Raw genomic sequence first — 27,150 nt, forward strand, 5'->3', positions numbered from 1 at the left:
TATAATTATTGGTGCTCTTCCTCCCTATCTAAGGATCTACATAAACCGAAAATGCACAGGATCTTATCGGCTTCGCTCCGGTAAAAAATATAAGAAACATCTTATACTAGACTTGTATGACTTTATATCTCATCCATTATATGAACTTTTTAAAAATATTTGTATAATATTACTTTCTATGGCATACTATTATATTAATGACAAACTGTACCTGATGTTAGATCCGGTCCAGGCCAGAAGGGGGCAGCAGAGGAGCGTTTATAACTCAGGAATAGTTCTCCATATATACATCCATAGGTTGGCTACAAGCAAGGGCGGACTGGCCATTGGGAATACCGGGAGTTTTCCCGGTGGGCCCACATTGAGGATGCTTCCTATGCCCATGTTCTATTCCATGTGTCAAGTCAGGCAAATTGGGTCCAGATGTTATTGCATCCATGATCTGATAACATTAAAATCACTAAATATATGCTGTAACTATTTTGCTCTAGGCAACTCAAGGGCTCAGGTAATGTGATTACTATATGAATAATGGTCCAAAATAACATAAAATGCATAGAGTTTTTTGTTAAGCAACATAATTTCGTCGCCGGCCGGCCGATACATGCCGCGCATTCAGTGGGCCTGTCTGTCAATTAATCCCCGGGCCACTTTTCCCCCAGTCCGCCCCTGGCTACAAGTGTGATGCAAACGATTACCATTAGGAACAATTATTTGTGATATGTTTCTTACATCCCAATTACTTAAATTATGTTTTCTTTTTTGATGTACAATCTACATAATATAACAAATGTTCTTATAATAATGAGGACACCAAGTAGATATTCGGAATAACCTTTTGTCCTCCTCCCTATGTATAATTAATGGGTCCATGTGTGTATGTCTGTATGAGTAAGTGTATGAGTAAGTGTGTATGTGTGTGTTTGTTCCGCCTCCCTCGAGACGCCGAGGTGACGTCATCTGCAGTAGCTCGTGCCTCCAGCAGCAGCGGCTCTCTCTCTTCATTCAGTCCGCTCCAAGTTAGTTAACGGAACTCACGGTTGTTATTATGTTCCGCCGGGGCTGCTTTTTCTCCTGTTTCTGTCCCTTGCCAGTCAGAAACGGACAAATGGTGTGTGGAAATGTCTCTACTTCTTTTTCTTCTGCTGAATAATCGTCTCAGTTTGGATTTTCTCTTGAAGAAAACTGATTTTATGGGAAGTATTAAACCTACTGGCGCTCTTTTGATTTTAACGTGTGTCGGAATTTAACAAGCTAATTTTTTTTTAATATATAACTCCAATTGTTTACCTAATGGATACAGTTACAACGATAATATTGGAGTATTTGTTCACCTTTTTGTGATTTGATAAGGGTATTTCTTCGGAGGTGGAAGTGGACTATTCCCTTGGAAAAAAGTAAAGTTTTCATCACCTAGCTTGAGGCAAAGAATGCTATATTCTGGTCATTTCCCCAACAGTTACGGTCATTTTGTTTGGTTTACGTGAATTAAACCAAAATGATTTCGGAGGAAAGAAGCAGCCACGTAAATAAACAAGCCCTAAACTTCCCGGTGGGTTTACTCATCCGCTCTCCAAAGAAGCGACTGGCAAAACTGGGGAGGAAACCCAGCAATGGGTCTGTGCAGTAAGTCCTCATTTACCTTTAACAGCCCTGTAATTAGCATGCTGAAGAAGATATAAACACAGCCTGAGGAAGCAGTACTGTGATGTTATGCTTTTACTATAAATACAAATAGCAATACAAAAGGGTAATAAAATAGTCTGGTACATAACAAGTCATGCATTTAATAGTGAGTAGTGCATTACATTACATTACATTGCATTTAGCTGACGCTTTTATCCAAAGCGACTTACAATAAGTGCGTTCGACCAACAAAATACAAACTTGAAGAAAACAGAATCATATAAGTACATCAGGTTTCATAGAGCAAAAACATTTCAAGTCCAACTCAACTGGCTTTAGATAAACCAGTCCTTTATTAGTATATAAGTGCTTTGTTAATAGTTCTATCGCTCGAAGTGGAGTCGAAAGAGATGAGTTTTCAGTCTGCGCCGGAAGGTGTGTAAGCTATCTGCTTGCAAAAGTGTACATATTAAAAATATACTTAAAGTACTACTTAAAGTAAAAGTACTCATTATGCAGTATGGCCTCTTTCATAATATATATTATATTCCTGGACTAAGATTATTAATGTTGCAGTTGTGTAGCTAATTTTAACTACTAATATAAGGTTTAACTTTATTATCATCTACTTGATTTACATTTTGTATTATTCATCTGCAAATGTAAAGTATCTAGTACTTTAGGCTGTCTGTAAAATGTAATGGATCTAATTGATATACTGACTAATTGTTGCAGCTCTTGTCTGGATATAAATGAAGCCACTTCTAGACTTATTACTCCATGTGTTTATTTAAGCCTTGCCACTAAACAGTGTTTGTTGTCTTCTATGTCCCCTGTTAGGTCCAACCAATCGGACACCACCGTCCGCTCCACAGAAAGTGTGTGTATTCGGCAGCCGGCCAAGAGCAAAATCCGCCGCCACAACAACAACAACAGGCTTTCATCTGTTTTCAACCAAAGCCCCTGCAGTGGCCGCCGCGGCCAGGGCAGCGGGAGCCTTCAGTCTGCAGACGACCCTGCAGAGCTGTCCAGCCAAATGTCTGTCCCCGGCATCCTGAAGATATTCGGCAGCGACATCTGTCAAGGGACCCACTACAAGAGCGTGCTGGCCACCATACAGTCCAGTGCAAAGGAGCTGGTGAAGGAGGCCTTGGAGAGGTGAGAAGTTTCTCTAAATTGCAGGGCATATTCTAAATCTGAGATAATGTATCAAATGCAAGAAAAGTTACACACAACAATAGTTGTAGTGAGGATCTGATATCTGGAAGTAGAACTGAAATAAGAACTACAGTTGCACACTGGCTCCATATTCATTTTAAGGTTTTGAACATTTGGTTGAGAAAACAAGCACTTGAGTTATTTGAGCTCCCAAAAACGGATGAGCAGATTTCACTGTTTTCTTTAATTTTACGAGCTAAATGCTTAATCAGTTAATCAAAAACTAAAACGTACAGTCATTCTAGATGCTCTTTTAATCGATATGTCAAGCTAAATGCTAACTTGCTGGGTACAATGTGTATTGAGTTTACCATCTCAATTCAGCCTAGTAGCATTTGAGTATTATCAGCAATCACAACATTTACTACAATTGAGGGAAGCATGAATATCTGTACCAAATGTAATACATTAACATGTAATAGTTGTTGATATAATTCAGTCTGGACAAAGTTTGTGGAGTGACCCAAACAATGGTTTAATGTCCACCCCAAAGCTAAGTCCTCCTGTCTAAAAGGCAACCTGCTTCTGTTCAGGTACTGCCTGGAGAAAGAAGACCCCAGCGACTACGTGCTTTGCGATGTGATTGGACAGACGGGCGCAGACAACCAGTGGAAGAGGGAGTGTTTCCGGGTGGTGGGAGACAACGAGAAGCCCCTGTTGCTGCAGTCGCTTTGGAAACCCAAGGAAGGCTTCTCCAGGCGTTTTGAAATCCAGCTGAGAGCGAGTGTGGAAGAGCAAAGTCTAAAGGAGAGAGACACAGTCACCGCAGGTAAACACTTGGTCGCTGTAGAGTTTATCCCTCGACTTCTGCAGAGACGCCTACTGACCTTAAGAAGCACACATCTCATTATGACTGTACCAAACCGTTGACATTGTTGACATTCAAGTTCTAAATCCCATTTTTTTGTGTTTATATATCTAGTATATATCTGCACAGTTGCATGTAAAAAATATGCTATACTAATATAATTACAAGACAATATTTCTAGAATAAGATTCCAGTGGTTTCTAGGTGTGCAAAAAACAATTATCTTCTCAATTCATCGTTTGGTCTATTACATTTCAGAAATAGGGAAATGACATCCTTCGGGTGTTTGAAAGTGCAAGTCTTTCATTTGTTTTGTCAGTCACAAACCTTCAAATATTCAATTTTAATGATATACAATTCTACAGAGAAAATCAGTACATTTCTGTATTTTAAACAGCATTTTAAGACATTTTTGCATTAACATTTACTTTAAGAAGTATTAAAAAATATATTTAATTTCACCTATTTATCCATTAGTCTACAAAATAATGTCAGCTGTTGTCTGAATCAATTTATAACATTATTAAGTGTGATGAAGAGACATTAACAGTTTATCCCAAAAGCTCAATCAAAGATGTACAGTTCATACATCCCACTGTTTCAGGTACAATTCATCCCCCTAAGTTCTTCTTTACGCTGCCTGGGTAATCAATCACTGTCTGTGTTGTGGTGGCATGGGGAGCCTTTATCCTTGTCTCTTATTGCAGGCTAACAGCCCTCATTGTCCAGCTTATCACTGTCTCGAGCAGGGGAGATGGCAGGCATGTAAGAGAGGTCAGGAGGAAACCAAAGCTGCAGTGAGGGATACAGGAGCTTATCTGTGTTTTATTGCAAGGGCCCATCAGGACCTTGTGAAACATCCAAGCACGGGCTCTTCCCACCGGAGCTGCCAGAAAGTAGCCACTCACCGCTGTGTTATTCTTCCTATCAAAGCGCACTTCCTGCACACTGGTGCTGAAGCTCTGTTGACTTTGGCACAAGTGGTTGACTCTGCGTTAGACCAATACACTGGCTTTTTAATCAGTGTTTTTCTTGCTTATACTGCTGTTTTTCTCATTGCAGCTTTGTAAAACAAGATATGGCTTTAAAACTGTATTTCTGTTGCATATTTAGCTCATTTGATCATTTTGAGACACAATTCTGCATTCAAACTACGCTTGGAGTGATAACACTGAATAAAAGCACAGTTATAGCATAGTAGCGGTGGAACAATCCAAAAGAATCATGGTCCTGTTTGAATACACAAACCGTTGCAGCCCTATTATATATTGAAATAAGGTGTTAGTTAGCGAGCTATAGAGGTTGTTGTGAGTGCATTGTGTTAACATTGGGAAAAGCTCTCTATACTTAGCGAGCTAGCTGCTGGCAGTCGCTTCATATTTAATGTGCAGATATGTGAGTGCTGTCAAACCTCTCAACTATCGGTGTTAAAGACAATTAGCCTGATTCCCAAACTGTTGAAATGTTCCTTTTAATAAATGTCATTATTGTTGTTAGTGAACAGGTTAAAATAGTTATATTATTAAGGAATCTTTAAGAAATGTGTATTTGGATTCAGCTGCCTGATAGCCTTTACTCCCAGCATGTATGTGTGCACCACTCAGAACTTGTGATTGGAAAAAATAATGAACAGATCATTATTGAATTGTATTATTTAGTGTCCTATATATAAGGTCTTCAATCTGTTGACATGGCTTTCTGTTCATGTGTTCTGTTCTGAAATACAGACATTGGTCCTCCACGTCAAATCCGCTTTCTCTCCTTGATCCTTTACCTCTGCAGTCAGTGTGAGTGTTTTAGGCTCTGAGCCAGTGTGTCAGGCTGCTGCTGAACAATGTGGAAAACACCCACTTCCACAGCTGATAAGGGCGTCAGGGCTGCCGGGTGTGAAGCCGGAGCTCGGTGGACATTCCTCGGTGCTTAATGGCTCCAAATGAGCTGAATAGTGTTTGTGTTACGTCAGGCTGACAGAGCGACTGCTGGTATCAGATAGAGGCGGTCACATCTCTCTCCCCCCTGGTTATATGTCTATTTGAATTGGTGCCAGAGTTACTATGTTTCATTGACCAGTCAAACTGTTGGCGTTGGAAATGCTTTGCTTATGTATAAGTACCACCAAACATATTTTGTCCATTTTCTTCTTTTATTGGGTTTTCCTCCTTAATAATTTCATTGTGCTTTAGATGGTGATACATGGTTCTATACGTTTTTTATTTAAATACGAACAAAATCAATTGTGTCAAATGTATAAAGCTTGACTTACTCGTGAAAGGATACATATATGATTGCCCTAGTATATTCCCCCAAGTGTCCTACATGCAAAAGCAAGAAAGCAATGAGATATTCTTTCCTATTTGAAAAACGTTCAGCAATAAGCACTTTAATTATCTCTAAATGTGGGTTTTTTAAATCGTAACTTTTGAAATGTGGAGAATTAGGGTAACCTATCAAAGTTACACAGTATAGTATTGTGTACTTCCTTGACTATAAGCCATGTCTCCTTGGGCTCTCCAGACATCAACTGTATTGTTGTGATCATGCGGCAGTGTGTTTTTCATACTGTAAACAGTAACATGTACAATTCATATTTAACAATCTTTTTGTCTTGACGACACAGGCATCAATGCTCAGGCCCGTAAGCTGCAGAAGAGCCGCTCCAGAGTGACCTCTCTGTTTGTGGACGGCAGCGGGGAAGATGTGGACGGACTGGGGATCTGGAGGAGTCTCAGCGAGATGGATCTGTCTGCCATGGGGAAGGAGGCCAGCCGGGCCCAGCAGAGCGCGCTCAGAGAGGACCCTGAGGCCGAGGCCGACAAGGAGGTGCTGCGGCTCGGCATGGAGAAGGAGGAGACAGAGAGCAGCGATGACAACACCACCCAGTACTCCATTCACCCACCCTTCGACTTCCCATACTTCCTTCTGCTGCAGGGCTACAGCCACAGACAGGTGAGGGAGGGAGGGAGGGAGGGAGGGAGGGGTTGCTCAATCATTTATTTGCTAATGTGATAATGCAACATTTTAACCTTGATGAATAAATGCTAGATTAACGGTCAAAGCTCGGTGTTAGTTGGGCTGCAACTAAAGTTTCTATGGATGAAACGCTCCAATCATGACACTAATAGCAGTAATGTTTCCCAGAACTAAGACTGCATTTCCCATACACATTCTTTGCTTCTGTTTTTGCATTTTCTAAATGTATATTTTAGGGCTGTCAAACGATTAACATTTTTAATCAGATTAATCACAGCTTAAAAATTAATTAATCATGATTAATCACCATTCGAGCATTGTCCAAAATATGCCATTTCTTTATGTATATTGTTGTGGGAATGGAAAGATAAATGAAAGAAGGCGGATGTATTCCATTTAACATACAGTATCTATGTTTATTATAACATTGTTCTGCGTGTCAAAATGAAAAACAGCCCACACACCTATCAATCATCAAACCGTGGGGTCTTATTTCAGTACGTGTTGATTTCTATCAACACGTAATGTTGTATCGATGTATAGAGATGTACTTCAGCAAAAGTATTCTCCGTCGGGACTTCCTGCAACAACACCACGCTGTTATCTTGATTCTGATTGGCCAGAAGACATTATCAAAGATGTTCTATTGAGAAGACGATCACTTCGTGACAAAAGTTTTCAAAACCGTTTCTGATCTTCGGTATTTCCAGACAAGTGGCTACTGAAATCAATCTTACTAACTGCTGTCTGTGCAATTTACTCCGCGCGAGTTGGCGCACTTTATTTTGCTTACTTTAATATCATTTTTCATGGTGGGGCTAAGCCATTTCTTGGTATGGGTGTAGCCTACCCCAGCCATACCCTGGCGCTGCCACTGGTGGGATGTATGGGGCGGGCCATTCTGCACATGCGTTAAATGCGTTAAATATTTTTACCGCAATTAATTAAAAAAATTAATTACCGCCGTTAACGCGATAAGTTTGACAGCTTTAGTATATTTATATTCTGTCTTGACGACTCGCTGTATTGAGGTCAGTCAAGAGTCTCCTTGAGTCCTGGCAGTGTGTTGGGAGGCGGAGGCTAACACAGGCTTATATGAGACAACAAGGTGCAACAGGAACATGAGAGTGTTGGATTGAACGTCTTAGGTTAAGAACCTCAAGGAGAACATCCCAGAGTCAGAGAGTCATGTGGTCACAAGAGAGGAAGGAAACTGGACTGTGCTCCAGCAGTGTTGTGGGAGGGAAACAGAAGTGACCTCCTCCACACATTCAGGATGAGCTGTCTGTCATCATGTCCCAATGAAAGGACAAAGTGTTCACCATACAGTCAGAATGTTTCAAACCTGGAGATAACCCTGAATTAAGACACACTGGAATGCAGGATAAACTACAAAGAAACTATTCTTAACAAGGTTTCAAAGGGATAGTTTTGGTTTTATGAAGTGGGGTTATATGAGTTTACAATAGTAAGTGTGTAAGGACTACAACCAGGGGCGGACTGTGAAGTCTTTCAAATACAATAACACAAACAAACTTACCGGTCGAGTCAGCAGTAGAACGACAACTCCTGTGTTTTGCGAGTTAAAATGACTGTTTCTTAATTGAGATGTTTAGGTAGGGATATAGCAGGAGGTAACTGCCCTACCTTTACTGTACACTGCTGGCCTCCGGCCTCTCCGAGGTTAGTGGTGTTGCTGTATCATGTCATGACTAATTGTCTTAACCCTAACCCTGAGCTCGCGGACATCACCAGCATCTCATTCTTAAGCTCTTCTTTTCCGGTCTCGCCTCTCGCTGCCAGTGCAGGATGATCACGCCGCCGTTCACATGCACACTGCTGGCACATTTCCAGAATGTTACACAAGAGAATCAATCCCTGCCTACACGCTGACTGCCATTGGGAAAGAGGTTTTGCATCCAGCGTGTGGGATTAACTCCTCACTTTGATAAAGTTGCTCTGATATCTTAAGATAACAGAAATCATGATTCTATGCCCACTTTTCATCAAACTGTGTTTCTTGCCGTCTCAAACAATGGGTCCGTTTTTCAGTGTTTGGTGGATTTCCTCTAATTGGACCATTCATCTTGAGTAGGAAGTTCCACCTTCCTTTTTGCTGCGGGCTACTAACAATATTTTGACTTGGACATTTTCTTCAGTTTAACGACCCGGCTAGAAAACCACAATGACATTTAAAGGAAAACACTTCATTACTATAGACATGGGAGCAGTTTGGGGTAAATGATCTTTGCCCAAGGACACTTCAGCCTGTTGACTCATATGTTAGTATGTTTTGCAAAACTTTGTGTATCAATTTTACATTTTATTTGACGTGTTGTGGCCTTCCCAAAAACATGTGTGCCCCTGTTGCTCCAAATTCTCTCCATCATGGAAGATTCACATTTCATTATTTTGTCTTAAACTTAGGCTTGAAAAAATGTAAAATACATTTTTCCCAAGACAATTCTCTCGATGGATGTGTTGTCCACATTATGCCAATTCTTAAATAATGTATTATTTAAGTCATTTTTCAAGCAGAAAAACCAAAACATACCTGAAGACAGAAAAGTGGCTCCAGCTTCTAGTTGTAAGGATTGGCTGCTTTTTTTAAATCTAATTTAACAGTAAACTTCACATCTTTGGATTTGGACTGTCGATCCTACAAAACCTCTGCAGACAGAAAATAGAAAATTGTGACGGCCTTTTTTTAGCTTTATAAAAACTAGAGCATGAATGGATGAATCAAGACAATAACAGGCGAATTAAAGCATCATTTTTGGTCGTGTTGTTGCCATGAATTAAACAGAAGCCTTATTTTGCAGGATTTCGTCATCTACCTGATGAGTGGCACCACCACCATCTTCGGCTGCTGCAGGGCGCACTGTAACGGAGAGGACGAGGAGAGGCTGAAGGTGGACATCCTTCTCTTTGCTCCTGACGTGTTGCCTCAGCACTGCTGCGTCAGACGCCTGGACTCTAACACGGGGGAGCACAGAAAGACTTCGACCATGCTGAAGCCTCTCCACGGAGCTCCTGTGACCAGAAACGGATTCCTCCTTAAAGAGGAGGTTGAACTAAATCCCGGGGACTTGGTGGGCTTGGGGAAACATTACCTATTCATGTTTAAGGATCCTACTAGCACATCAGGGTCGCTGCAGACGCCTCCGTGGATGACCAAACTCTGCCCGAACTCTCACACAAAGACATCCTCTTGTTTATCGTGCGGCTCCAATATGGCCATCAAAAGGCTGCAGAGGTGTTTACCGCCTCGATGGAGGGACCTGGAGGGCACAGAAGCTGTGGTGGTCTATGAGCTGGAGCATGAGGAGAGAGTGCTGCAGGAGGTGTTGGATATGTTGGACCCCATAGGGAATGAACCAAAGCTGACGCCTGCTTTCCTGCTGAGCCTCTGCATTCAGCACTCAGCCTTCACCTTCCAGCCCACGCACTTCAGACAGCTGTTGCTCCGGATAGCCGGGCAGATCCAGCTCGTTATGTGGGTAAGGATGAAGAAGCTCTTACCCCAGATGTGTATTCAGCATAGGGCTGGGAAATATTCCTTAAAGAAATCGCATCTATATTATATAAAGATAATGATAAATTATGCATTTTTTGTATATATTCGCACATAATCATACCAGCCATTCTTGTAAACTAATCTGAGTTTTGATGGGAAACACAGTTCAAACATATATGACCTTTTAGATGGCTTTTAGTTTTGAAACTCCACATAAGATGGTCATGATATTGACTGAGTGACACTGAGGTGGTTTGCTAATAAGTGCAATTAGTCTGTTGAAGTGTAATCGTTTTTATTACGTTTTAATTCAGTATCAAATCCATTCACGCCATTTTATTATTTTTTCTAAAGTTCTTATTACTAGTCATGTATTATTCATTATTATATGATTAGGCGACTTTGGCTCTGAGGCTCTGAGGCAGTGCGGCCGTCTTTCAATTGGAGGATTGTGGGTTCGATCCCAGTCAACATGATGTATCCTTGGGCAAGATACTCAACCCCAAGTTGCTCCTGATGGCCAGCTGTGTGAGAGTGTGTGAATGTTAGCTTCCCTGAGCAGGTGGAGCCTTGCATGGCAGCCTTTGTGTCTGGATTCATGGCTGTGAATGAGTGAATGATGACATTTATATATACGCATTACCAAAGCTCTGTACTATTGCCACATCCATACACAAATACGCATTTGAAACAAACTGCTAAATTCTGAACATAGGCAAGAACAACATGTTTTTTTTCGAGGGGAACACAAGAAAGGAAAATTCAGGCAATTTATATATATACATTAATAAGAAAATAATTTAAAAAAAAGACATGAGATGTGAGACCTGGTGTAGCAGGTCAGTCTGATTCCCTCATACAGTAATATTTTGAGTTTTTGATTTTCTTTTTCAAATAATTGAGGATGCTTACTATATCATTTTGAGAAGAATTGTTGACGTACAGGTTGAACTTGTTGGCATTGTGTGAGGAGCTGCTGCTCTGTTTCCACAGCAGTTCCTCCCCACTGTTGGCATACTCGCTCCTCTTTGGCAGCCATGTTATCTTATACCTGCTGCCTGTTTCTACGGCCAGGCTGTGAGCACTCAGTCACTACTTTTTAATTTGTTTTGCTATGTTTAACATCAGTCACTGTTGTCACTTTTCATTATCTACTGACTCACTGAATAAATGTAAAATTTCCGTTTTTAAACGCTCTAATAATAACGCCTGTTATACAACGTGGGGGTTGTTTGTTTCTTTAGAAGAGGAAGCTTGCATTTTCCATCAGTGTTTACAAACTCCACTCATATGAACTTACTTTGACACTTGACTCTTTTCTTTTTCGACGGCTGGAAGAAATTACTTGACATTTTGTACTAGCAGTACATTTACTACATCCCACATAGAAAGAGCACCAATACATCAACACAATTTAATAGATTGCTCAATTCATATCAAGGATTATATTCCCCTATGAGTGGCAACGATTGTAAAGTAATCACGTTTGCCATTAGGGTTGTATGTAATGTTTACGAGGTTGTTGATTTTTGTTTGAATTTATATTTTCTTTATGTGTTCTCCCTCTTAGGAGAAGATAAAGGAACTTGCAGCGATCCAGCCAGAATCGTGAGTAAACGCATTGTTTTTCCAAAGATACATAACATTGCCACAGAGAGAACAGCAGCTGATATACAACACCTCCAGTTTTCCTGTAAAAATTGAGCAGTCAAAGTCTATTTTTAAAATGCCAGTTGTGAAAGGAGAGCATTTCCCACAGTCATATCTGTAAAATAAAGAAATGTTTTTTAGCCTTTATTTATACAGGTGAAAATCTCATTGAGACACAGGGTCTCATTCCCAAGAGAGACCTGTTTATACCCAGAATCAGCACTTTTGTAACAGGAAGAGAAATAGAGGGATATGAGCTAGAATGGGTGATCCACTGGCGTAACAAGGTTGTGATTGGCCCTGGTGCAAATATTGGTTTGGCCAATGTTTTGGCCCCACCCCCCATCGCCCCAAACATAAGCGCACGCTGATGTGCTCACACATGCACGGACAGACACAACCACTCATAAGCGCCACATGTAGGCTATCAACAACAGCCTGCCCTGGGCTCAGACCACCACAGCCTGAATGGCACAGCGAACTAATCACACAATCACTTTACAGAATTAATTGAGATTTCGAGGACGATGTATGACAAAAAAAAACGGTCTAATTTAGTCAGTTTAGCCGTTACATCTCCTTGTTCTCTCTTGTCCTTTCCCTTTTGAGCGCCGCTCTTGTGCTTTGGTTTGCAGTACATTATAAATGCAAGCTATTCAATATTTAATAATGCTGCTAAACTTGCTGCTGCTAGCTACAGTACCTATAACTTTTGAGGTTGATTAAACTGTTCGCTCATCATGCAAGGTATCACATGACATGAAAGGGAGCAAGGTCATTGGACAGACAAATTACAAATTAATTGCATGGGCCCCTGGCCGGCTCTGGGCCCACCGGCTGCACCGTCGATAGTTACGCCACTGGAGTGATCTGTTTTTTGACCAAAACACTTCATAGACATGTTTTTTATATTTTTGTATATATCTGACACCTATGCTAACGCCTAAAAAAAGCATGATAGGTGACCTTTAAAGGAACTTCAAGTGAAGTTAACTGAGAGTCAAGTCCTGTGTCCCGGATATCTTTGTTTTACCTAAAAATATCTTACGATCTTAACTGTGTCATTATTTAAAAATAGGTTATGATTATAAAAATAGCAGGTTTCGATACTTCAATTCTGCAAAGAATTTAACACATATGACTCACTTAATTATGTTGTAACAACAAACAACATCTATGCAAGTTATTGCTCATTTGATAAGTGAATCTTTTTTTTTTAATGTTGTTTTCGAGGTCTTGGTTCTTTCAAAAGCAGTGTCTTAAGTTTAAGTATTAAGTTCCCATAATAACCCAACGTTTCTGCACATTTTCCAGATTAAAATATAACATTTGACACAAAACTAGTAAGACTTCACATGTATTATGTAAAAATAAGAGATGAATGCATGACTTTCCAGTTTTTCAGGTATATCTTTTTGCGATAGGCGTCATGATGATTATGTTTAAGTTATTATATTAATATATTATACTATAATTTAGTTTATGTGGTTTGAAGATTTTTTCCTTTTTTATGTTAGTTTGCATTGCTTGGTCTCTGAGTGTGAGCTGTGTTATGATAGGGAGGATAAATAATGACTTTTCTTTGTCATTATCATTCATTTCTAATAATTTAAAGCAGTGATTAATCTGATGGGTCATTACATGATTAAAAAACCTTCAAACAGCGAAAAACAAGGTCGGAAATACTGAAATGATTAACAAATATGATGTAATGGTAACACTATGTATAGATTTCTTTGTCACAGTATGCATGGAAGCTTTATCTCGGTTCTGAACTCATAAATTCTGTGTTTTCCATCAGGAGCTCCAGTGACGGGCAGCCTGAGGACCTTCAGCTGCTCAGCATGGAAGAGCTGATCCCAGGTCTGCAGCCGCTGGTGCTGTGGATGGCCAACTCCATCGAGCTGCTGCACTTCATCCAGCACGAAGTCCCTCAGCTGCTGCCCTGGAGGCAGGACCATGAGGAGGAAGGTGCGGTGACAGCATGGCCTTTAACTTTATTATCATCTGGTGATGTGGTTTTAAAATGTGTTTGTGTGTGTTGTCAGGTCTGTTGGACTCTGAGATCTCCTCCACTCGGACAGCCTGTGAGGAGGCCATGACGGTCCTGGAGGAAGTAATCATGTTCACCTTCCAGCAGTCTGTCTACTATCTAACAAAGGTTTGCTTCCACACACACACACACACACACACACACACACACACACACACACACACACACACACACACACACACACACACACACACACACACACACACACACACACACACACACACACATACACACAGGGCCGTCCATGGCCAACTTGGGGCCCCAAGCGTCATTGTGAGATGAGGCCCCCCCCCAACCAACAGGAGTGAAAGCTATTTTTTTGGAAACAAATTAGGCTACTTTGCAAATATAATTCCTGTTATGATAATTATTATTATCAACACAGTTACTTTTTTATACAGTGAAGTAAATGGTAAATGTGCATGTATGTCGTTCAGTATGCGTTTACCGGTGAATACGTCTGCATTTCCTGCCAAATACTATCCTCAAAAAGATAAAAAATATAATTAATGCAAATAAACTACTTCTACTAGTAATAATAATCAATTCAATACTATAAATAATATATTATTTTATTATAATATAGTTGTAATATAGTCAAGACAAAACATGCTTATTACATGCTCAAAAACTGATATTTCTTAAATCTGTATTCATAGTTCCCTCTGTCAGCAATGTATCAACAACTAACACACATTTCTATCAGTATTTCTCTGTGTTGTGGTTGACATGATCATGACGACTGTTAGGAGTTAAGGGGAGAGGCTGAGCATCAGCATGAAATGTGCAAATTGACATAAAAAGGAATAAAAGGGAAAAAATGCTCCATGTTTTTTAAGCTGTAAACTTTAACTGTTATGTAAGCCAACTAGACAGACAGTGTATCACTCTTCCTCCTGTACATTAGCAGATCAAAGGCATAACATACTTGAATGAATGGTAAATAAAGAATGCTGGAAATAACTGCATCTCCATTAGCCTATATGCTATGCAGAGACTGCCTTCTTCATGTCGTGAATTGCAGCTGATGTTTTAATATGGCAATTGGCAATTTCACTTATACAACATTCACAAGTTGTACATTTGACTCATACAATAACCCACCTTCGGGTGATGCTCTAGTTTCTTCAAGTTTTGTTTTTTTCCCCTCTTGCTTGTGCCGGACTGAAACTGTCTTTTCACCGACATCTCTTCACCTGCACTAGTGGCCGTATCAAAGCCGTGATTGGTCAGATGTCGATTCATTGCAACGGTGTCGGGTTACAGACGTGCTCCCCTTGTCACCTCTCACTCTCGCGTGTCAGCGGGGGGTGCGCGGAGAATTGAGCGGAGAACTGCGCACAGCAGCTGAGGCCCTTTGGGCGGGGCCCCCTGTGCAAGGCGGGGCCCCATGCAGCCTGCGTGATTGGCCTGTAGGGAGGCCAATCACACACACACACACACACACACACACACACACACACACACACACACACACACACACACACACACACACACACACATATATAGGGCTGAATGATATGGGAAATAATATAATTTCAATTTTTGCAGTATAATACTGTGATTTATTTTAAGTTCCTTAAACACGCTTTAGTTCCTTTTTAATAAATGTTTTTAACTTAATTTATCTAGGAGTATTTGCCATTGCGAGTAGGAACTCTATGTTGCAAGGGAGTCATGGCCAAGAGAGCAACATACATGAGTTTCACATTAAAGAGCATGCGACGGACGCCAAGTTGAAAACAAACAGCAAACTACATTTACATTAAAAAAAACATCAACAATCAATCAATCAATCAATGTTTATTTATATAGCCCAATATCACACATGTTACATTTGTCTCAGTGGTCTTCACAGTGTGTACAGAATATCAGTATGACAATACGACACCCTCTGTCCTTAGACCCTCACATCGTACAAGGAAAAACTTCCGAAGAAAACCCAGTTTAAAGGGAAAAATGGGAGAAACCTCAGGGAGAGCAACAGAGGAGGGATCCCTCTCCCAGGACGGACAGACGTGCAATAGATGCCGTGTGTAAATTGAAAAGATAATACATTTGCAACATAGGTAGTCCAAATGTTTGGAAATGCATGTGTGTATAATAGGAAGATGAATCCACGAGGATATCCATCCAGGACCGATGATCCAGGACCACAGCTACAACTCGCGATCCAGGGCACAGGACAGCAGGATCATCCATGACTCCGGATCCCGGCGTATATAGACACCAAAAAGAAAGACATTTGGGGAAGCTGGGTTAATCGGAACATGAGAGTACACAGGTATAGACAGAGAGAAGGAAGAAGTAAGATGTCCCCCGACAAACTAAGCCTATATCAGCAAAACTAGGGGCTGAATCTAATCAGCCCTAACTATAAGCTTTATCAAAAAGGAAGGTCTTAAGCGCACTCTTAAAAACGGATAGGGTGTCTGCCGCCCGAACACAAACTGGAAGCTGATTCCACAAATGTGGAGCTTGATAAGAAAAGGCTCTGGCTCCCATTGTACTTTTAGAGATTCTAGGAACAACCAACAACCCTGCATTCTTGGAACGCAATGCCCTAGTAGGACAGTAGGGTATAATGAGTTCTTTCAGGTAAGATGGCGCCTGCCCATTAAGGGCTTTGTAGGCGAGAAGAAGAATTTTAAATTCTATCCTGTGTTCTATAGGGAGCCAGTGTAAGGCAGCCAGTATAGGAGTAATGTGGTCCCTTTTCCTAACTCTGGTTAGTACACGAGCCGCAGCATTTTGAATCAGCTGAAGCGACTTGACTGACTTCTTGGTACTCCCTGATAATAAAGAGTTACAATAATCCAGCCTAGAAGTAACAAATGCATGGACTAGTTTCTCTGCATCGTTTTGAGGCAAGATATGCCTGATTTTTGCAATGTTACGTAGATGGAAGTAGGCGGTCCTTGAAATTGATTTTATGTGGGCGTTAAAGGATAAATCCTGATCAAATATAACACCAAGATTCCTTACAGTCTCACTGGAGGCCAAATTAATGCCATCCATAGTTAGTATATCTTTAGATAATTTGTTTCGTAGATTCTTCGGGCCAAGTACAATAACTTCAGTTTTGGTCGTGTTTAACATCAAAAAGTTTAAGGTCATCCACGTTTTTAAGTCCTTAAGGCAGTCTTGAATTTTATTTAGATGATTAATTTCATCAGGCTTGATTGATAAATATAGTTGAGTATCATCCGCATAACAATGAAAGTTTACAGAATGATTCCTTATAATATTGCCTAACGGAAGCATATATAATGTGAACAAAATAGGTCCGAGCACTGAGCCCTGTGGCACTCCATGGCTAACTTTGGTTTGCGTGGAAGATTCATCGTTAACACGTACAAACTGAGAGCGTTCAGATAGATAGGACCTAAACCAGCCTAAAGCAGTTCCCTGTATGCCAACTAAGTGCTCTAGTCTTTGCATTAGGATATCATGGTCGATAGTATCAAATGCAGTACTGAGATCGAGCAAAACAAGAATAGAGACAAGTCCCTTGTCTGAGGCTATTAGAATGTCATTTGTGACTTTAACCAGAGCTGTCTCTGTGCTATGATGTGTTCTAAAGCCAGACTGAAAATCTTCAAATAAATCATTGTTTTTTAAGTAATCACACAACTGTTTTGCGACCGCTTTCTCAAGAATTTTTGAGAGGAACGGAAGATTAGAAATAGGTCTACATTTTGTATAAGTTTCCTCCCCTACATGCAGACATGCTATCGAGTTAAGTATTGGTGGAATCTCTTCCTTAAATGTGGCTATAGCACTAACAGATAGGTTTCTGCTGCAAGAGCTTTTGACTAATGCTTTGTAGTCTCGTAATAGTACTTCAAAAGTTACTAAGAAATGGTCGGATAAAGCAGGATTATGCGGTTCGACTAATAGTTGCTCAATTTCAATACCATAAGTCAGAACAAGGTCGAGAGTGTGATTATAGCAGTGGGTTGGTTTATTTACACTCTGACAGAAACCAACAGAATCTAATATAGAGTTAAATGCAACAGTAAGGCTATTTTTATCATCGTCAACATGAATATTAAAGTCACCTACGATAATTACTTTGTCTGTTTTAAGAACCAAAGTTGATAAAAACTCAGAGAATTCTGATAAGAATTCTGAATAAGGACCTGGTGCACGATACACTGTAACAAATAAGATTGGCTGCAAAGTTTTCCAGGTCGGATGCGTAAGACTAAAAACGAGGCTCGCAACAGCGATAAGACCAGCAGGAAATTCCATACATATGAAATTGGCTGTGTTCAGTAACAGTAACAGTGTTCAGTATTCTTTGTTGCTTACAAGGAAATCCAATTAATCTCCTGTATTATTTACCATATACAAACAATAAATTATCATAAGTTATGACCACCACAACATTGGATACAGTTTTGGGGATTGAATAGCTATGTTTCCTTACATTGCAAGTCGATTTAGACCCCTGTATGTTTCATTTCCTTTTGACCTGTGAAATCGGAGTGTAAATCACATGTGAAGCAGGAAATTGGACTGTGTAAACACCATTTACTGTTTTCATTGAGTATATTCCAGAAAGAAAACACAATATCAGACTGGAAACACCAACTTTGTTTGGCATTCTCTGTCAGGAAAGGCCTCTGAGATAGTGAGCACAATCTTGTCTCCCAAGGTTTCACTGGTTTGTTGAATAACAAAATCAGGCTGATTCAGTGAGAACCACTGTATCGGAATCTAAAGATGTATTTGTCTTGCAGTTTTATTATTATATTTAAATTAGTTAAAAATATTTATGATGAAAAAGTAGTTTACAGTGGATTTAAAAGAAAAATTAATAGGTAAATAATTGGAACAGACAAAACGGGGGGGGGGGTTACGTATGGCAACCCTAGGTATATAAGCACAGGCGGAGCCCTTTACTGGACTCTATGGGTACTACTCTCTACCATGCTATGCAAGCATCCACATACTGAGTTGCATAAATGTAGCCAGCCAATCGGGGCGAGCCTACCTGAATGCGCGCGCAGTCCCACAGTATATAAGGCGGCTACGCCTCCCGACTGCCATCCTACACCCTCTTCAGCGAGCGGCATAGGAAAGACAGGGCCCCCAGGTAGAGGGCTCCGCCTGTGCTTATATGACTAGGGTTACAATACGTAACCCCCCACTATATCTCACACAGGCTCCGCCCTCTACTGGACTCTATGGGTACAGTGGGTGGAGCCCTGATGGATAAACGCCCTGTCGTCCTAGAACATCGACCCATCAGACTGCCCCTGACCGGCCTTAACAGCCACCGCACCGCACCCCAACTTCCTCTCATCCGGTTGTAACCGTGGAGAAGTCGGGGCCGCAGCTTGGATAGAGCACACTCACACACGCTTACCTTGTGTAGAGTGCATGGAAAATAGTGAGGAAGGCTCTGTATGGAGTTTACTGCCCACCATGTTCCCAGAGTCCCTAAGGAGCATGGGGAAAACATAAGTGCACTATCTCCAAGAGATAAAACCTTATGAAGGGGCCTGGCGTAGACCAAGACGCCGCTGTGCATATGTCCTCCACGCTCACGCCGTTGAACAAGGCTGTTGACACAGCCATACCCCGTGTAGAGTGTGAACGGACCCCAGTGGGGAAGGCTCTCCCCGCCCGTCCATAGGCATGTGAAATGCACTCGCAGAGCCATCCTGTCAGGCGTTTCTTGGACAGAGCTTTACCAGCCACACCATCCCCAAAGCACACAAACAGCTGTTCAGTGCGCCTGATGGAAGCCGTGCGCTCTACATAACATGCCAGCGCACGCTGGCAGAGGAGGTGCAATTTAGCGGAGAGGTTGTCCCTGCTTCCTTAGACAATGCCCCACAGACCTGAGGAACCGTCCAGGGCTGGCCCACCATCATCTGTGTCACCTCTGCGTACCACGGCGCCAAGCGGCGACCTGCGGCCACTAGGATGACTGACAGACGTTCTCGTCTCACCCTCTCCAGGAGCCCTTTCTTCCTCCAAACGACTGAAGCGTTATGTGACCGAGGTGATCGATCCGAAGAGCCCTTCCATGGATACTGGGGCTCCAAGGAGATCATCACGGTCCTTCTACGCTGTGTCCGTGCGGCCCTGCACCCTGAGGATTCCAGCCACTGAAGCCCTCGTCTTCAGTGGGTGCCGCCACGTCGCCTCCACACACTGCCAGATATCTGGCAACGGGGCGAAAGGAAGGCCGGCTGAACCGGACCGTAGAACTCCTGACGGAGGCGGCTCACCGGCTTCGGTGGTAGTGGTGGGGGGAGTGGTAGTCCTACACGCTCCGCCATCATGGCCATCACCAACGGGAAATCCTGACGGGCAGACCTGCGCGGTGGACCCTCATGGACGCCGGACCCAGAAGCACCCGACACCGAGAATTCCTCGTCTTCTTCCTCCTCGACAAACGGGGCCGCCCAGCCCGCCCGAATGGCGAATACTAACGGCACCTCCCCGGCCACCTCCTGGTCCTCCATCTCCACCACCCCGAGTTCCTCCTGGTCCTGCACCTCGTCCGGCGAGACATAGTGTGCCTGGAAGTGCTCCAGACGATGCTGGCGTCTGAGCCGCGGGAGCGAACGGCAGGCATTGCAGGACGGGGAATGGATGGCCACAAACACTCGAAACAAAGGCGGTGGGGATCAGCGCCCGCAATTAAGCCAGGACGTGTAGGGCAAAGCCGGGGCTCAAGGAGTGGTGAATCCATTACTTTTCTTAATCTTTCCTCTTCTCACGTTTAGCTTTTCAGTTGTTTGCTGCTCGCTGAAGAGAATAAGGATGACAGTCGGGAGGCGTAGCCGCCTTATACTGTGGGCCTGCGCGCGCATTCAGGTAGGCTCGCCCCGATTGGCCGGCTACGTTTATGCAACTCAGTATGTGAATGCTTCATAGCATGGTAGAGAGTAGTACCCATAGAGTCCAGTAGAGGGCGGAGCCTGTGTGAGATATAACAAGATCTGAGGATTGATGTGGGATAAGACGCGACTCTCAAACGTATTCCAGACAAGGGATGTAGAATTGCAAAATGTCTAACTTATTAACACTTTTTATGACTCATTCCTGAAACACTCTATAACGTCTAAAGCATAGGCAGACTCACAATCATGTGCGGACTGGCCATTGGGAATACCGGGAGTTTTCCTGGTGGGCCGGTGCTGTGCGTGGGCCAAAAATGTTTTTAATTATTATTTTTTGCCTAAATCATACCAGCCCACATTTGTCAGTGTTCCGGCCACCCCACTGGGCTGGGCTGGCCGTTTTGATAGGCTACCTATGTTCTATCTATCAGATAGTTTAACTTTCACACATCACGCCCGTAGCAGCTGTCACTGCGCAGTGAACGATCAGGAGTGAGTGACTGAGAGACCTAGCTGGCAGTTGCTTACAGATGGATAAACAAGCCCCAAAGCGTAAAGGCGTTTTTGTATAGTTTGTGTATACAGTATACAGGATTGTAGCGAGCCCTGGGTTCAGAGGGAGGTGCTTGCATAGGGGAGGGGGGGTTGGCAGTGAAACGGGGTTCAGGGGGAGTGGCTGTACCCGTAGGATAGAACAGGGGGAATTGACTCAGAGATCGTGCGGCTGTGGAGAAGAACGTGTTGCCCACATTCTGTTACTGAGTTTAGGCTAGTTAGCTAGCAGGTTTATTGTTTTGGGTGCAGTCACTTTTGCCTCCACTTGCTGTTCAAATAAATGTTGAAAGAAAAAGTTAATCTGTTCATATGGGTGTTGAGAGATGTATCCATAGATTTAGTCCCTAATTTTGCTCTCAAAGTGCACCAGATTGATGCATTTAACTTCAACATTTAAAAAAAAAAATCTTCCCGGGGGAGCATGCCCCCGGACTCCCCTAGAGGAGGTTAGGTCCACCACCTGCCCACACCCCCTGTTAAATGTTCTCTTTCGTCGCCGGCCGGCCGATACATGCCGCGCATTAAGTGAGCCTGTCTGTCAATTAATCCCCGGGCCACTTTTTCCCCCCAGTCCGCCCCTGCTCACAATGTTATAAAGTTGAAGAAGCACAAATAGAGATTTAATTATTTCTTATTCAAAGCATTATCTGTTACTCACCTACATTACCCACAATGCAACTGTGTTAATTGTTGCCAGGGCAACAGCTGTATTGTAAGGTCAACATTATAAGTGACACATGTTAACCTCTTAAACTCAGAAAAACTCACTCTGACTAACACAAAGCATTTTCATCAAGACTTTTATCCCCCGAATAATGAAAAGACAGAAGTATCAAAACATGTGTTGCAATGAACAGGTTGTCCTTCCTCTGGAATACTCGGAAATAATAATGTGGACTTCCTTCAGAAACAGAGAGATATGGGGATTTTTGCAACAACATGGGTGCGAGTCTACGGGCTTTGAATATCTAAATTCACAAGCTCAAGAGAATGTTAAACAGCTGGCCAAGTTTAGAGACACATTTAACACATATGTTGAAAAAGCCTGACAAAGCCTGTGGTTAACACAAATCATTTAACATTTATTCTAAAGCATAACATATGCTTAGCGGTGCACCGTCCCATTTTGCTTCTTATAGCTTATAGTCTTTCTGTTCAGTGTTGTTGACATGAGCCATATGACTTTGGTGTAGTTTGTTTATTCCTTTACGTTAACAGTCTTCTTAATTTGTTTTAATTATCCTGGGGCCTAAGATGGAGCCTTGGGGTTCACCACAGGAAGCACTTACAATGTATACTACTTACCATCAAAACTGCAAAACGCTTACATAGACTTTGATTAAGACTAGAATTTCATTGTAGTTATTGTCTTGATTTGCTTTGGTGACAGCCAGCGGTGCACCGTCCCCTTTTACAGCCCAACTGAACACAGGCTACATTTATGTGACTTTCCCATGTTAAAGAGGATTATAAAAGCCTGTCTGGTTCATGCAGAACCTTCTGTCAACATTACTGCAGCAGAGTCTTTAGAAACACCAACACCCTGTACACTGACTGTTTGAGAAAGAGAAGGAAGGAAGCAGGAAATGCTGTTCACTTAATTTGAATACTCAGATATATGTACTGCTTTTTTAAGCAAAACAATAGCGTGGCAGTTCATGGGGCATTTTCTGAGACAGTTTGACAGTCCATCACGGTTTATTTCTTCTCACTTTTAAGGCTTCTTAATCAAGCCGTTTCTGCTTTGATAAGCTTTCAGAAGCATTGCAAAGTGTTGCTGTGTTTCTGGTGTAAAGAAAAGGAGGATCTGATTCCGGCAGAGGACGTCAAACTGTCATCAGAGGAAGGGAGGGGGTTTTTCTGTTGATTTCCTGTGAAATGTGACTCAGCGTTCACAAGTAAATGAAATGCTTGCTGATACAATGGGCACCTGTAAATGTCTATAACTATGTATCCTGTAAATGTAATGTATAATGTCCTTTATTGTTTTATGTTTCATGTGGAACCTATATGCTGCAGGTCCCCCTTGAAAAAGAGATCTATGATCTCAATGGGACCAATCTGGTTAAATAAAGGTTTGAAATGAAAAAGTATACATACATCTTACCATCAAGTAGTTTTTTTCTTCTGGTAAGGTATTTTTAAATATAAAATATGAATAAAACGTCGCAAAGGGCTTTCATACAGATGGTAAAACAGCACACAAAAAGAACGAATACACTAAAGTTTAACAACTATTCACCTTTTTTTTTTAAAAAACAAAACAAGATAACAGATTTAACAGATCTCCGTGATAACAGCCCCCTGGAGATTTGCAAAGCTTCAGCGATCTGTTCTCCAGGCATGGGGTTATTGGTGTCTTTATGGCCTCTTTCAGTTTGTCTGAGGTCATTATCTTCATGGTTTGAGAGTGAGAGTGTGCGTGATGTCATGCTATGTGAAACAATGGCAGAACTGTTTTAGAAGAAAGGAGTAGTGATAAGAGCCGGATCTGTGTGAGCGCTGACAAGTGACAATGAGGTGATACAGATGATCCTTCACCAATTGCAGTTTGCTGTCTTACATTTTTTTTTTTAAACCTTGGATATTCTTTGAATTTGAAAGTGGTATGATATTTAAAGAAAATTACATTTATTTTAAAAAACAAAAACATTTGCCTTTCAAGAATCAGAAATGTTCTTAAAGAGATTCAAGTGTCAAATGACTGAGAAACAAACGTTGTACACATATTTGGATCAACCTTATCAGACACTTCTTGGCTTTGAAAATGTATGACTTAAATGAAAAATGCAAAGAGGAGGCCAAACTTCTTAGCATTGACTTAATTTGTTTATTTTTTAAATAAACATATTTCTTAAAATATAATGAGCAATGACAGAACACAAAGCAAAGTTTGCAGGAAAGCTCTTTGAATGCCTCTTTGATTCATTATGTTCAGTACCACACAAAAACAACATTATTTTCCCACTGACTTCCTTACACTCTACTTGATATAATCAGGAATTGTGTGAAAGTGATCTGTTTCACTGCTCTACTCCCATGGAGCATCAGCATTGGTTATCCAGTATATTGTAGAGCATGCAGAGAGGTCAACTGTCTCCACCTCTCTCCACAGAGCATGTATTCAGCCTTGCCCGGGCTTCTGGATGGGAACCCGTTCTCAGTGAGCGGCCAGCTGCGAGTGCCTGATGGACTGGGCAGCATCCTGGAGGTGCTGAAGGAGGCGCTGAAGATTCTCACAGCCTTCCAGGTCCATCCAGACATCTCGTTACAACTCTGTGCCTACCTGTTCTTCTTCATCAACGCATCGCTGTTCAACGCCCTCATGGAGAGAGGTGAGACTTCTGCTCACTTTCCCAGCATTAAGATACCTGTTTGGCTCTTGTTTTAAGTTTGGTTTGGACTGAAATAGCTCAACCACTAGAGGATTAATTACCATAGAATGTACTTTAATTTAACTTAATGATCCTCTGAATTTTCAGTTTGCGCCACAATGAGTTTAACATTTGTAGTTTCAAGTAATTTTTTTGATAACGACAGTATTAAATGGTTCATTCATGTTTTGTTCCGGATTAAATTGAATAATTGATCCTGATGTTTCATCTAGCACCTTTATCATATCAAAGTTTTATATTTCATGACTGGTTAATGACACATTTTCTGCAAATCTGACGATATGCTGTGCCCATTGGACTCAGCTACACTGTGTTTAGGGCTAATTTGCAATTTTTTTGAATTCGAACAAGTTTAACTAGGAAAGTGCACAAAAACATTACATACAAATCAAATATAATAAATACGCCTGTAATGGTTATTATTATATAGAAATATAGTTAAAAGGTGTACAAATATGAAAATATAAACCTACAAAAATCATTAGTTCAAATATGATCATTATTATTTAGCAGGTCTCCCTTGAAAAAGAGATCAATGATCTCAATGGGATTTATCTGTATAAATAAAGGTTTGAAATTGACATGCACCATGCATTTATGTTGGTTTTTTACATTATTTATGAGAAATTGTATCTTATTATTATGTTTTGTTCTTTTTTATGCGTGTTTGTTATGTTGTTATGTTGTTGTGTTTGAATGATGTGCATTTTCTAATAAAAACATTTGAAAATCTTTCATTTCCAGCATTTAGAATTAAGAACAGTTTTGCATTTCAATGTAACTAGGCTAATAGCATAGATACTATTCTATAAGTGCTATTAAAACATATTTTTTAGCATATCGTACTTGGTTGAGCATAATTTAGTTTGCAAATCAATGTCATTTCTGATTTTAAACATGTTGTTTTTCAGGATCTGTCGCTGGGTTCTACCAGTGGTCCCGAGGGGTTCAGATCCGGGCCAACCTTGACCTGCTGATGGATTGGATTCAGGGCATCGGACTGGGCGATCTGGCAAATGAATTCTTCCAGAAGCTTTCTGCTGCTGTCAATCTGCTGGCCACACCCAAAGAAACCCTCCTGCAGGTCAGAGGACATCCGTTTCTCCTTTCCTGTTTGTCTCCTTGTGGGTGTAGCCTCGAGGGTCAAATCATGTTTGCGTCAGCATGAATGATTTCATTGTCTTAAAGGTGTCAGTTAGTAATGTATGTGTATGTATGGGGTGCAATAAGTTTCATTTTGAACCTTCCCCCTTCTTACATGTAGCTACTTCTCTTTTTTATAGCCTCTTATTTTCCCCAAACCATGGTGTAAAGGTGGTGGAAGCCTATTCATTGTTATAGTTGAGCTGATTTACATCGATCTGATTTGAGGAAATGGCCTTGAGGAACAAAGTAAATAGACATAAGTTATCAAGACATGATTTCCTGGTGACAATGACGGTTTGGCCATCACTTATTCTACTTACAGTATAATCCTAAGGACCTGAGTATATCCTGTTAGCCAGAGTTTGTATGCATGCATGGATGTCACTGAACAGGCCTTCTTGCACAGACCAAAGTGCCTAAGGTGTACTGTAGGTGCAAGAAGACTATAAAGAGAGGCCACATAGACTTAACCCTTGTGTTATGTTCACATTTCGCACCCTTTGGTAATGTTCGGGTCAAATTGACCCGGGACATATTTCAGGGTTTAAAAAAAACTAAATTCAACATGCACAATTCCTTATATATAATTGTCTTTAACTCATTCCCCAACAATATAAATGAAATATATGATTAGTTTTTGAAAATACTCTTTGCTAGATTAAATTTAACAATTGAAGTGTCCATCGTTTTTTGTGATAAAAATGTAATTTATGTTAAAAAAAATACACTGTAATAAAAACTAGGTTTACATTTTGCTCATGCTTTTCTAGGACAAATGTAAATGAAACATTTTTTCATTAATGTTTATTATTTTTAATCTGTCATATAATAATCAAAGCCCTGAAGGAAATAAAGCAATTTATCAGCAATTGGAACACAAGAACCACACATCCAAAAGTATTTGGCTGTGAAATATAGAGAGAATGAAACATCCATATAAATTACATAGAACAGATATAAACACAAAGCAAATAAAAACAATTAACAGTCACTATTCATAAAATACAGTATATTCGAAAAACATATTGATGAAGTGACGCTGCAGAACATCATGTGAGTCAATGGGCAAGTCCGTTTAGGAAACACATGATGTACAGAACTTCTTCGTGTGTATAGCACAGATGTACTTGTTGCAGTTGCTGCATGTAGTCTGTGTCTTGGAGTCCTTTGAGGGTCCACAGACCTCACAGCTGGCTGTGGGGGTCTTCCAGAAGCTGACTGTGGGGGTCTTCTTGTGGCTGGCTGTGGGGGTCTTCCAGCAGCTGGCTATGAGTCAAGTTCCTCCGGCGTGCAGGTGCGAGGGGGGACAGTGCGAGAAAATGTAAAATGTTTATACATTTCTGGAAGAT

The 27,150-nt window shown here is 41.2% G+C and overlaps 1 protein-coding gene across 1 annotated transcript in view; it reads left to right on the forward strand.

Annotated features, from left to right (window-relative positions):
• The first annotated feature begins 1,022 nt into the window (after positions 1–1,022).
• Positions 1,023–27,150, forward strand: part of radil2a (Ras association and DIL domains 2a) — a 41,224-nt gene continuing 15,096 nt past the window's right edge. The window contains exons 1-10 of the mRNA XM_034088910.1: positions 1,023–1,626; positions 2,467–2,784; positions 3,378–3,613; positions 6,270–6,598; positions 9,445–10,122; positions 11,710–11,747; positions 13,591–13,760; positions 13,838–13,950; positions 24,376–24,595; positions 25,567–25,739. Coding sequence (XP_033944801.1) covers positions 1,499–1,626; positions 2,467–2,784; positions 3,378–3,613; positions 6,270–6,598; positions 9,445–10,122; positions 11,710–11,747; positions 13,591–13,760; positions 13,838–13,950; positions 24,376–24,595; positions 25,567–25,739 — 2,403 coding nt within the window. The 5' untranslated portion in view covers positions 1,023–1,498. The remainder of the gene's footprint in view (positions 1,627–2,466; positions 2,785–3,377; positions 3,614–6,269; positions 6,599–9,444; positions 10,123–11,709; positions 11,748–13,590; positions 13,761–13,837; positions 13,951–24,375; positions 24,596–25,566; positions 25,740–27,150) is intronic.

The sequence above is a fragment of the Pseudochaenichthys georgianus genome, chromosome 8 (assembly GCF_902827115.2).
Source record: "Pseudochaenichthys georgianus chromosome 8, fPseGeo1.2, whole genome shotgun sequence".
In the NCBI taxonomy this organism is placed as follows: domain Eukaryota; kingdom Metazoa; phylum Chordata; class Actinopteri; order Perciformes; family Channichthyidae; genus Pseudochaenichthys; species Pseudochaenichthys georgianus.